This window comes from Lepus europaeus, chromosome 21 (genome assembly GCF_033115175.1).
Source record: "Lepus europaeus isolate LE1 chromosome 21, mLepTim1.pri, whole genome shotgun sequence".
NCBI lineage: Eukaryota > Metazoa > Chordata > Mammalia > Lagomorpha > Leporidae > Lepus > Lepus europaeus.
This window is the reverse complement of record NC_084847.1, coordinates 3613438-3626360: the sequence shown is the minus strand read 5'-3', so window position 1 is coordinate 3626360 and position 12923 is coordinate 3613438. Positions and strand designations below refer to the sequence as shown.

Genomic DNA, 12923 nt, shown 5'->3' with positions numbered 1-12923 from the left:
ACAGCATTGAGGAGGCAGAGGGCAGAGACGTGCTCCCCGGGGGACGGACTCCGCTCGGGGACTTCCCCGTGCTGTGTCGGCGGCGTCTGAGGCACCGACAGACCAGTTTGTTTGTTTGTTTGTTTGACATAATGGGATTCTGTGTGTATTTGCTTTGTGATTTTTGTCCTTCTACAGTATTCTGCAATCTATGACGTAATGTCTCAGTAGAAATTGAGGTTTGTGACGGTTCACAGTTAGAAACGGTGCTTTAGGAAATACCCCTTTTCCACGCAGCTTTCACATACTTGCAATGATTTGTGTATTTTATTTCTACAAGAGGGTTTGCTGGTGCTCGTAGTTTGAATTTAATAGGTCCTACAAAGAACAGTGACAAGATGGGCAAAGGATTTGTATACGACAGAAAGGATACAGACGGGGCCAGGCTTCAGCCTGGCAGTTAAGACACCAGAGCAGCTGGCTTGATCCTTGCCTGTGCTTCTTGCTAATGGGGACATTGGGAGGCAGTGAAGATGACTCAGGTGGTTCCTGCCGCCCACCTGGGAGACCTGGGTTCAGTTCCTGGCTTCCAACTTTGCGTTCGGCAAAAGCTTCCAACTTCGGCTGGCTCAGCCCTGGCCGTTGCCAGTATTTGGGCAGTGAACCGGTGAATGAGAATTTTTTTTCTCTGACTTTCAAATAAATACATTTCTAAGAAGATTAAACAAACAGACAAAAAAAAAAAAAACAAAAAAGAAGGTATACAGATGGCCAATAAGAACATGAAAAAATGGCTGACATCATTAGCTATCAGGAAGACGCAAGTCAAAACCCGTAGGATGCTTGTCACAGCGAGTGTTGTGAGGATGCCCTCCTGTCTGCCGACGGGATGCACGGTGATGCAGACGCTGTGAGAACGGCTGGGAGCTCTTCACACAGGTCAGGCCACAGGACTGTCATTTCCACTCCTGGATATATGCCCAAGAGAAATGCTGACACACTGACAGACACTTGTACACGAATACCCATCGCTGTATTATTCATAGTGGCCACAAAGTAAACAGCCCAGCTCTCTGTCGATGAATGAAAGAAGTGTGTGTTTGTGTAGCTGCACATTCCGCAGCCATACTGAAGAAGAACCGTGGACACCTGCTGCGGCGTGGCTGAGTGTGCAGTGCCGAGTGAGCCAGACACAGGAGCACTTGTTGGTGATTGCCCTTATGGGAAAGAAAGTACATGAGTGCTTACCTAGGTCTGGGGAGATGGGAAGAGTGGGAGGGGGTGACGGCTGCGGGATACAGGGTTTCTTTGAAGGCGGATAACAATGTTCTAGGGCTGGCATTGTGGCACAGTGGCTTAAGCCGCTGCTTTTAGTGCTGCTAGTTTGAGTCCTGGGTGCTCTGCTTTTTTAAAGCTTTTTTTTTTTTTTTTTTTTTTTTTTTTTAAGATTTCTTTATTTAAAAGACAGAGTTACAGAGAGAAGTAGAGACAGAGAGAGGTCTTCCACCTACCTGCTGGTTCACTCCCCAAATGGCCACAACTGCCGGAGCTGAGCTAATGGGAAATCAGAAGCCAGGAGTTTCTTCTGGACCTCCTACGTGGGTGCAGGGGCTCAAGGACTTGGGCCATCCTCTGCTGCTTTCCCAGGCACATTAGCAGAGATCTGGATCTGAAGTGGAGCAGCTGGGATTCAAACTGGTGCCCATATGGGGTGCCGGCACTGCAGGTCAGGCCTTAACCCTCTGTGCCACAGTGCCGGCCCAATGCTCTGCTCCTGAGCCAGCCTCCTGCTTATGCTTCTGGGAAGGCAGTGGATGATGGCCAACTATTGAGGCCCCTGCCACCTGTGGGAGACCTGTGGAGTTCTGGGCGCCTAGCTTTGGCCTGCTCCTGCCCTGGCCACTGTAGCCATTTGGGAAGTGAACCAGAGGGTAGAAGTCTCTCTGTGTCTCTCTGTGTCACTCCACCCTTCAAATAAAGACATATTCTGCACCTAGTAAAAATGCAGTTGGAGAAGGAAGTTGCGTGGGGAGCCTGCTTCTCACTCCTATGCGTGAGTCCCCTGCTCACCCCGTGGGCGTCTGCATGTACACCCACGTGCCAATTGCTCCCACTCCGCAGATTGTGCTGTGTTGGCGGGTAGAGTTCGCTCCCACTGTTTTCATGGTGACACGCTGTTCCCCTGTGGGGTGGCCATCTGCAGCTAGAGTTGGGTGCATGCCAGCCATTTGCTATCATGTCCAGCGCGTGCAGCCTTTGCACTATGTCTGCACACACGCGTGGCCGTATCCACACGGCAGAAGACTTGGTGAAATGTAGATACGGTGTCAGCTCGGAAGCTGCTGGAAGGTCCTCTGTGCAGCCCTGTCTGATCCCACCTGCCTGCCTCCTCTAGATGTTGGTTGGGATGTGCCTTTCCTGTCCATGACACGTGCCCCGAATCCTTAAGCAGTGTGTAGACGAGCCGGCCTGTCTGTGTCATTCAGCTGAGTGCTGGCAGCTGCAGGGGCAGCCGCTCACCCTGGCAGCCCTGTCCCTGGCTCTCCCATAGCCTGTGTTTTCCCAGGGAACACTGGCTGCTTGCTCCGCTCGCTCTTCCCAGCAGGGTTGCAGTTGAGGATTCTCCGAGTGTGGGAATGGGTGGGGAGTTGGGGTGTGCTCTCTAAGAAGGGTGCTTGGTGCTGGGCAGCTGCATTTCACCAGCCACTGGGAGTCTGCTTTCCCCGTGTGGTCCCAGGTTGTCCCGCTCTAGACAGGATTTTGCACTTCGTGGGTTGCACACCCCCCCAGCTCATGGCATGTGCTGTCAGGTGACATGTCTCCTGTAGACGTTTGCCTTCCCTGATTGCGTTAGGTTGAACCTTTAAATCTTGGTGGGCCATTTGGGTTTCTTTTTTTGTAAATAATTATTCGTTGTTTTCTTTAATTTTAAAAAATATTTATGGGACCGGTGCCGTGGCTCACTTGGTTAATCCTCCGCCTGCAGCACTGGCATCCCATGTGGGTGCTGGGTTCTAGTCCCAGTTGCTCCTCTTCCAGTCCGGCTCTCTGATGTGGCCTGGGAGGGCAGTGGAGGATGGCCCAGGTGCTCGGGCCCCTGTACCTGCATGGGAGACCAGGAAGAAGCACCTGGCTCCTGGCTTTGGATCGGCTCAGCACCGGCCATAGTGGCCATTTTGGGGGGTGAACCAATGGAAGGAAGACCTTTCTCTCTGTCTCTCTCTCTCACTGTCTATAACTCTACTTGTCAAATAAATAGATAAATAAAATTATTCAAAAATATTTATTTATTAGGCCGGCGCCGCGGCTCAATAGGCTAATCCTCCGCCTTGCGGCGCTGGCACCCTGGGTTCTAGTCCTGGTTGGGGCACCGGATTCTGTCCCGGTTGCCCCTCTTCCAGGCCAGCTCTCTGCTGTGGCCAGGGAGTGCAGTGGAGGATGGCCCAAGTGCTTGGGCCCTGCACCCCATGGGAGACCAGGATAAGCACCTGGCTCCTGCCATCGGATCAGCGCAGTGCACCGACCGCAGTGCGCCAGCCGCGGCGGCCATTGGAGGGTGAACCAACGGCAAAGGAAGACCTTTCTCTCTGTCTGTCTCTCTCACTGTCCACTCTGCCTGTAAAAAAAAAAAAAAATTTATTTATTTTGTTTGAAAGGCAGAGTTATTGGGAGATCTGTCCACTGGTTCACTCCCCAAAGGGCTGCAATGGCCAGAGCTGAGCCTATGCAAAGCCAGGATCCGGGAGCTTCTTCTGGGTCTCCCTTGTGGGTGCAGTGGCCCAAGTATTTGGGCCATCTTCTGTTGCTTTTAGCAGGGAGCTGGATCAAAAGTGGAGCAGCCAGAGCTTGAGCCGGCACCCATGTGGGATGCCGGTAGTATAGGTGGTGGCTTTACCCGCTGTGCCATAGCACTGACCCCATATTTTCTTTAATTTTTTTTCCTTACTTGAGAGTTAGAGATATATATATATATATAGACAGACCTCCCCTTGTTGATTGACTCCTCAGATGCCCACATGGCTGGGGCTGGGCCAGGTCGAAGCTGGAAACTAAGAACCCGTTCTAGGTCTCCTGTGTGGATGGCAGCGACCCACGTACCTGAGACCACTGCTGCCTCCCAGGGTCTGGAATCAGGAGCAAAGGTGGGACTTGAACACTGGTTCCTTGATTTGGGATGTAGGCATCCCAAGCACAGTTTTACGGATAAACTGTCCAGCGCAGCCCAGTGATTACTGTGACTGTAGTTCTGACATGAACTAGGATTCCTTACGGCACATGAAAGGGTCGGGAGTGCACAGCTGAGCGCTCAGGACCATAAAAAGCATAACCTCTGCTTCTGAGTTAGAGCTTGATTTTCAGTAAGGCAAATGGAGGTTACAAGGGACAAGTGCACCTACATATTTTCAAAAGGAAAACATGGGGAAATCAGAGGCTTGGGACTGTTTATCCACCATGCAGATTCTGCCCTCCTTGGGCCTTGGTTTCCAGAAGGGTCTGGGATAGCAGTTTGTATCGAGGGTAAACAAATTTTATTGGATTTGTTAAAGTTTTAAATTTTAAATTTTAGGATAATTTCAGCTTAAAGAAAAGCTACAAAATAGTACAAAGAATCTGTGCTTGTACCAGATTCCCCAAATGTTAACCTTTCATCTCATTAAAAGAATATTTATTTGAACATCAGAGTTGAGAGGGAAAGAATCTTCCATACAGTGGGTCACTTCCCAGAGGGCTGCCATAGCCAGGCTGGGCTAGGTTCAGGCCAGGAGCCTCATCTTGTTTCCCACGAGGGTGCAGGGGCCCAAGCACCTGGGCCGTTGTTCACTGCTTCTTCCAGGCCATTAACAGGGAGCCGGATTGGAAGTGGAGCTGCCAGAACGTGAACTGGTGCCCATATGGGATGCCGGCATCGCAGTGGGGAGCTTTCCCCGCTGTGCCATAATGTCGGGCCCCTCACCTCATTTTTCAAATCAGCCTCTCAGTATTTACACATATAACACATATGTGTTATCTTTTTGGAACCATTTGAAAGTGAGCTGTGGACATAATGGGCCTTCTCCCTTGAACGCTCAGTGTGTTTCTCCTGAACACAGAATCTTCCTTCTCACAGAGATTCATGGTTCTTACAGCTCCGAAACTCAAGTGCCCTCCTCTCCAGCGCTGGAAGTAGGGAGGGAGGGGCCTGGTTAACGCCTTGCCTGTGACCTGCTAGACTGCTCCCCTGCCAGGTACAGGCCCGCGAGCAGTGCGGGCCGCCCAGTCCCTGATGGCCCCTCCAGAGCGGAGGAGGCCGTGTGCCTGTGCTCTTTGCCAGGGAGGCGAGGGCTGTGGCTGCCTTCCTGGAGCCCCACGGCCCAGACACACGGGGGCATCTGGATGTTTGGCCTGCCTCTTTAGCAGATTGATTGTTGCTTCTAGGTAATCTGTTTATGGTCTCTGAACATTTTTTTTTAAAGATTTATTTATTTGAAAGTCAAGCGTTAACAGAAAGGGGGAGAAGGAGATCTTCTGTCTACTAGTCCACTCCCCAGATGGCCACAATGGCCAGTGCTGGGCTAGGCTGAAGCCGGGAGCTTCGTTCAGGTCTCCCTGTGGATGGCAGGGGCCAAACATCTGGCCATCTTCTGCTACTTCTCCCAGGACATTAGCAGGGAGCTAGATGGGAAGTGGAACAGCCAGGACTGAACTGGCACCCATTTGGGATGCCGGTGTTGCAGACGCCAGTTGTACCTGCTTTGCTGCAACACCAGGGACCTTCTTATTTTTAGTTCTATTTTATTATTTTTTACTAAAGAAAATTATATTACTGCTTTTTCCCCCTTATGTATAATTTCAAATAAATCAAAAACATGAAGAGCCAGCATTGTGGCACAGTGGGTTAAAGTGCCACTTAAATTGTTAGCATCCCATGTGAGTGCCAGTTTGAGTCCTGGATGCCCTGCTTCTGACCCAGCTCCCCATTAATGTGCCTGGGAAAGCAGCAGAACATGGCCCAAGTGTTTGGCTCCCCCCCCCCCCCCCCACATGGGAGACCCGGAACAATTTCCTTGTTCCTGGTTTCAGCCCGGCCCATCCCTAGTGTTTGGAACCACTGGGGCATGAACAGCAGTTGGAAGATCTCTGTCATATCTCTTTCTTTCCCTCCCTTGCTCTGCCTTTCAAGTAAATAAGAAATCTTTAAAAAATGTATATGTATCGTTTAAAACCCTGTAGTAAAGATGCTGTTGTTAAAAACGTTTGGGTTCTTGCAATTGGACTTAAGCTAGAAGTGGGCTTTGAGGCTGAAGGCTTTGCAGCCTCTAAGCAGAGCTGTGGGGAGCGTGCGCTCCGGAAGGAGAAGTGGGTTAACCTGTACACATGTCCTTGCTTGTGCCAGAGGGGTAGTGGTGGTCACTTTCTGTGCGGGGCCCAAGTCTCCTGGTTGGCCATAGTTTTGCCAAACAGAGAGGATAGTACATAGATATTAATTATACATGTGATATGCAGCTACCTTAGGAGAGTTGGAAGTAACAGGGACACCTAAGCTGCTTGTCTTCATGCCCTGGGTTTTATAGCCAGGTCTCTCAGTCCACATGGAGCCGTGGTGTACAGGATGCTTTGTCATCTGCGGTTTTCCCACACAGGTGTTTTGTGCCCTCTGTCCGTGCCATGGCATCCACACACCCGCCCCCGTCCGAGTTCATACAGAGCGATCCCTTGTCGAATACATGCTCTCAGTTCACTGCACCCCTATGTCTAGTTTTCTGGCTTCCACTGTGCTAAAGGCTGCAGTAAAGACCCTCAGTTTTAGTGTGGTTCCCTATTATTTCCTTGGCTTAAACTCCCAGTAGGATGGCCGGGTCAAAGGGTACACACACTTGTAATGTTTTGAATTCCTTCTGTGAGGGTGCTGTTCACCCCTTTCCATCAGGTATGATACTACATCATGGAAATTTTTTTTTTAGATTTTTTTATTATTTTTAAAAATTTATTCGACAGGTAGAGTTATAGACAGTGAGAGAGACAGAGAGAAAGGTCTTCCTTCCATTGGTTCACCCCCCACCCCGCAAATGGCTGCTATGGCTGGCGCTGCGTCAATCTGAAGCCAGGAGCCAGGTTCTTCTTCCTGGTCTCCCATGCGGGTGCAGGGCCCAAGCACTTGAGCCATCTTCCACTGCCCTCCTGGGCCACAGCAGAGAGTTGGACTGGAAGAGGAGCAACCGGGACTAGAACCCGGCGCCCATATGGGATGCTAGCACTGCAGGCGGAGGATTAACCAAGTGAGCCACAGCGCTGGCCCCATCATTGTTGTTGTTTTTTTTTTTAAAGATTTATTTTACTTATTTGAAAGACAGAGTTACAGAGAGAGGTAGAGACAGAAAGGTCTTCCATCCGCTGGTTCATGCCCCAAATGACTGCAATGGCCAGAGCTGAGCTTATCCGAAGCCAGGAGCCAGGAACTTCTTCTGGGTCTCCCATGCAGGTGTAGGGGCCCAAGGACTTGGGCCATCTTCTGCTATCCCAGGCCATAGCAGGGAGCTGGATCAGTAAAGGAGCAGCCAGGACTAGAACTTGTGCCCATATGGGATGCCGGTGCTTCAGGCCAGGGCATTAACCCGCTGTGCCACAATGCCGGCCCCTTATTATTGTTTTAAAGGCAGAGTTAGAGACAAGGAAATCTTTCATTCGTGGTTCACTCTTCAAATGGCTGCAACTTCCAGAGCTGGACCAGACCAAAGCAAGGAGCTTTTTCCAGGTCTCCCACGTGGGTGCAGGGTCCCAAGCATTTGAGCCATCTTCCATTCCACTGCTTTCCCAGGCTCATTAGCAAGGAGCTGGATCAGAAGTGGAGCAGCCAAGATGCAAACCAGCACCCATATGGGATCCCAGCACTGCAGGCCGCGGCTTCACCTGCTATGCCACTCGCCATCCCCTTCTTTTTTTTAAAAAAAAAAAAAAAAAGTTTAAGAGGAAAAGAGACACAGAGAGAGAAAGAGCTCCCATTCCCTGCTTTACTTCCAAATACCTGCAATGTTCAGAGCTGGGCCAGGCTGAGCTGGGAGTGGGACACTCAGGCCACATCTCCCACATGGGCGGCAGGGACTGTTATTAACGCTGCCTCCCAGGGTCCACGTTAGCGGGAGCCTGCAGTCGGAAGCCAGAGCCAGGTATCAGATCTAGGCTGTCCCAGCTGCTGGAGCAGACACCTACCCCTGAAGCTTTTCAAATAGAAAACTTATTAAGTAGAAAAGTAGCCGTCTCAGCTTCTAAAGTACGTGTGGAAAACAGAATAGATGGATTGGGAGAATCCTGTCATCTCACCACTTCACAAGATGAACACTGGGGGCTGGGGCTGTGTTCCCTCACAGGGTTGTTTTCTGTGTTTGTCTCACTGCCGCTGTAGAGTGCGCGCAGCTTTGTGTCTCACGATCCTTTTTTGGATCTGACTGTCCTGACGCAGTGTCCGTGTTTACGGCAGTCATGAAGCCGGCTCTCCATCCCCCTGGAGATTTGGTGTGTTGTGCACGGAAGTCTTCTCTGTGTTTGGGGTTGCTTCCTCACAGAAGAGGAACTGTTGCTCTAACATCTAGAAGCCCATTTGAGAGCTTTGGATAACAGTAACTGAGCTCTGTCCCCGTGGCCATGGCCTCATTACCATGATAGCCTAAAAGGCAGTTTCTCTAGCGAGCCGTCCTCTCCAGTGTTCTCTGTGGGAGACAGGAAGTAGCAGGCACAGCCAAGGTTCTCCCTCCTCCCTGCCCACTGGACAACAGCCTGTCGCTGTGTACCTGCCGGTCTCCGTGGCTGCACTCTGGATGGGGATCGCCCCTTGCCCTCCTGGGGCCCTGTGTTGTTAAGAAGAGAGAGTAAAGCCTGTGGCCATGAAGCTAACAGGCCTGTCCTTCTCCCTCACCCAGAAGCGGGGTTTTTCTTCCTGGGGTGGGGGGTGGGCAGAGCCAGCCTGCTTGCTGCCCAGGAAGCATGGGGGCTTTGAAGGGCAGGTAGCTGATTCTTCTTCTGCGGTGTCACAGGGAGTCAAACTGGACACGAGAGACCACAGTGGAGCCACAGCCCGGATGCTGGCCCGGCAGTATGGACACATGAAGATCGTGGCCTTGATGGACACTCACTCGCCCGCTCTGCCCAAGAGCCTCTACCGGAGCCCAGGTACCTGACTGCGCTCGCATGCTGATGGCTCTGGGTTGCCCTGAGTGGCAGAGGCACCCAGGAGAGGACCGCCCACTCTCCCTTGCTCCCACTGGCTCCTCTGGGAGCTGGGTCTGGCATCCCTGTGGGCGAGACTCGCCCCCTCCCTCTGACTGCACAGTGAGCCAGGCTGAGGCTCCTGATTTAATGTGGGAGAGAATGGCAGACAACCGTTCTGGGAACAGGCACCGGATGGGGGTGTGGAGCCCGGGGCGGGAGGGGTAAGGGGAGCATCACAGATGATCTCTCCTGTTGCTGTTCTTTGACTTCACCTGTGGTAACTGTTGCCATATGCTTTAGTTTTATGTCCTCAAAACGTACTAAGCACTTGGGGCCCTGTCACCCACACTGGAGACTCAGATGAAGTCCCTGGCATGGGTGTGGCCCAGATTGTAGCCGTTACTTGCTGGGTCAGAAGTGGGGTAGCCAGGACTGGAGCTGGCACTCTGATTGGGGATGTTAGTGTTGCAAGTGGCAGCCTGACCTCCTGCAGCACAAAATTGGCTCCTCAAAGACGTTTTCCCACAGCCATGGGGACGGCTGGACGTTTTCTTTGTACCCCTACTAATGTGGTATATTTTAGTAATATCATGACAGTGAACTAACCTTATATTTCCTTTTTAAAAAAATTCTTACTCATTTAAAAGGCAGAGTAATAGAGAGTGTGGGAGACAGAGAGGTCTTCAGTCCTCTGGGTCGTTCCCTAAATGGCTACAACATCGTGGGCTTGACCAGGCTAGGAACTCCACCGGGTCTCCCACGTGGGTGGCAGAGGCCTGAGCACTTGGGCCTTCTTCCGCTGCTTTCTCAGGCACATTAGCAGGGAGCTGGATTGGAAGCAGAGCAGCCTAGACTTGAACCAGCACCCAGATGGGAGGCCGGAATCTACACAACGCTGGCTGCGGACCCTGCATCTTGGCATAAGATGCACTTGGTGACTTATTTTCTTAATGTGTTTTGGGATTCCGTTTATTTCATTTTACTTAGTATTTTTGCACAGCTGTCCTTTGTGAAGTGACCCCAGGCCTGTGGCTTTCCCTGGGTCCTATCTCCATCACCGGTCCTCCTTTCCTGTGCTGTACAGCTCCGCAGGCCCTGTGGGTCTCCCTTGACACTGGTGGACCTCGTCTCTTTTGGTGGCCTGGCCCCGTGAGGAGTTTTTCTGTTTCTTCTCCAGAAATTGGCCTCCTTATTCTGCAGTTTTTACTGGAATTGGTTTTGGTAAACTGTAAGTCATTGCACCTATAATTTCGGTTTATTTGCACAGGTCTGCAAGATTTTCCCCGTCTCTTATCTCAGTAGTTAGATTCTGCTGCTTCTCCTTTTGTATGTGTGTATTCCCTTTTTCCATTTTAAGTTGGATAGTACTGTCTATTTGGTGATGAAACCAAAAAAACTAAAATTTTCATTTACCGATTAGATCTGGTTTTTAGTTATCTCTTAAATTTCTGCTGCTGTTTTTCTGTTGGCTCACTTTGTTGCTGTTTTTCTAGTTTTTTGAGTTGGGAATTTAATTCATTTGTCTTCTTTGTTGGTCTCCTGTTGACCTGCCTAAGGTGTGGAGCCGTGCTAGTCGCTGTTTGGATGTGTCTTGGGGATGCTGGTGTGTAACAGCATCGCTGTTTCCTGAAGTTCTGTGATCTTCATCTTACATCTTCCCTTACACAAGAGCTGTTGAACACTGTGGTTTTTTTTTTTTTTCTTTTTTAAAAAGATTTATTTATTTATTTGAAAGTCAGAGTTACACAGAGAGAGGAGGAGAAGCAGAGAGAGAGAGAAAGGTCTTCGATCTACTGGTTCACTCCCCAATTGGCTGCAAAGGCTGGAGCTGCGCCAATCTCAAACCAGGAGTCGGGAGCTTCTTCCGGGTCTCCCAGGCTGGTGCAGGGGCCCAAGGACTTGGGCCATCTTCTACTGCTTTCCTAGACCACAGCAGAGAGCTGGATCGGAAGTGGAGCAGCTGAGTCTCGAACTGGCGCCCATATGGGATGCCGGCACTGCAGGCGGCAGCTTTACCTGCTACTCCACAGCACTGGCCCTGTGGTTTGGCCCATGGTTTTTTTGTTTTTTAAGATTTTATTGGGCTGGCACTGTAGCTTTGTAGGCTAAGCCTCTGCCTCTGATGCTGGCATCCCATATGGGCACTGGTTCATTTCCAGGCTGCTCTTCTTCCAATCTAGCTCCCTGCTATGGCCTGGAAAAGCAGTGCTTGGACCCCTGTACCTGCATGGGAGATCCAGAAGAAGCTCCTGGCTCCTGGCTTCAGATTGGCCCAGCTCTGGCCATGGACAGCCATTTGGGGAGTGAACAAGCATATGGAAGACCTCTCTGTCTCTCCCTCTTTCTGTCTGTAACTCTACCTCTCAAATAAATAAAATCTTTAAAAAAAAAAACAAAAAACAAAACAAAAAAAACCCAAGATTTTATTATGTTGAAAATAATTTATTAATTATTTAATTGAAAGGCAGATTGAGAGAGATTGAGATCTTCCATCCGCTGTTTCACTCCCCAAATGGCCATAACAGCTAGGGCTGGGCCAGCCTGAAGCCAGGAGCCAGGAGCTTATTGTGGGTCTCCCACTTGGGTGCGAGGGCCCACGCACTTGGACCGTCTTCTGCTGCTTTCCCAGGAACATTAGCAGGGAACTGGATCAGAAGTGGAGCAGCCAGGACTTGAATCAATGCCCCTATGGGAGGCCTCTGTCACTCTGCTACAATGCCGGCCCCTGACACTAGTTTTGTGGGTTTTGTGTTTTTTTATTTTCTAGATAGAAGGGCCTTTTGGATTTTGTGATTGATTTCTCATTTTATTATCATCATTTCTGTTTGATTATATCTGATCAGAGAAAGTTTAGAATTCTTCCACTTGGTGCCTTGTCACATAATGATTAACAATTTAAAAAATTATGTTTAATTAGAAAGTTTTTTTAAAAAAATGTTTACTTGAAAGGCAAAGGCATCTTCTGTGCGCTGTTTCATCCCCCAGATGTCTGTGATAGCAAGGTCTGGACCCGGTGAAGTCAAGAGCGTGGAGCCCAGCGTGGGTCTCCCACGAGGGTGGCTGAGACCCAAGCACTTGGGCCGTTATTTGCTGCCTCCCTGGGTGCGTAAGCGGGAAGCCGGGATTGGAAGCAGAGCCAGGATTTGAACCAGGCACTCGGCAGTGGGACCCGGGGTACCAGGTGATGTCTTGACCTCTGTACCACACGCCCGCCTCGTGAGCAGCATTTTCTGAGGTCAGCAGTGGGCAGTGAGTGGGTTAAGCCGCTGTTTGCAAAGCCGGCATCCCATATCAGGGGCTATGTTGAGTCTGCTTCACATTCGGCTTTAGCTAACGCACCTGAGAGGCAGTGACCGTTGGTCTGAGTGCTTGGACCCTGCCCTTCATGTGGGGTCCAGATGGAGTTCCAGGCTCCTGGCTGCAGCCTGCTCGGCCCTGGCCGTTGTGCCATTTGGGGAGTCGTCTAGCGGATGGAAGGTCTGATTCTCTGCCTCTGTATCTGTGTTCTCTCTGACACTTTGCCTTTGAAATAAATGTTTCTCTGTGCCTCAGAGGTTATATCTGTTATCTCAGTGTAAAGTCCGGTGTGTACCTGGCAGCCTTTTGTGTTGTTCCTGTTTGCCCCGCGGGCACTGCGGTTTCTGGTTTAGAGAGGCCTGTGCCACGTTGCCTTGGCGGCGGCTGTCCCTTGTTACCTTTATGTCCTCTGTGTCACACTGAGCTCGTCTGCCAGCGGGTCACAGCCCTGGCTTCTTGCTGCT

At 50.7% G+C, this 12923-nt stretch overlaps 1 protein-coding gene across 5 annotated transcripts in view; it reads left to right on the top strand.

The window, feature by feature from the left end:
- The window catches only part of ANKS3 (ankyrin repeat and sterile alpha motif domain containing 3), a 46170-nt gene that overhangs the window by 24219 nt on the left and 9028 nt on the right, over window positions 1-12923 (top strand). For all 5 annotated transcript variants that reach the window (XM_062180543.1, XM_062180544.1, XM_062180545.1 and 2 more), the window contains exon 6: window positions 8988-9123. In XM_062180543.1, the coding sequence (XP_062036527.1) occupies window positions 8988-9123 (136 nt within the window). The remainder of the gene's footprint in view (window positions 1-8987; window positions 9124-12923) is intronic.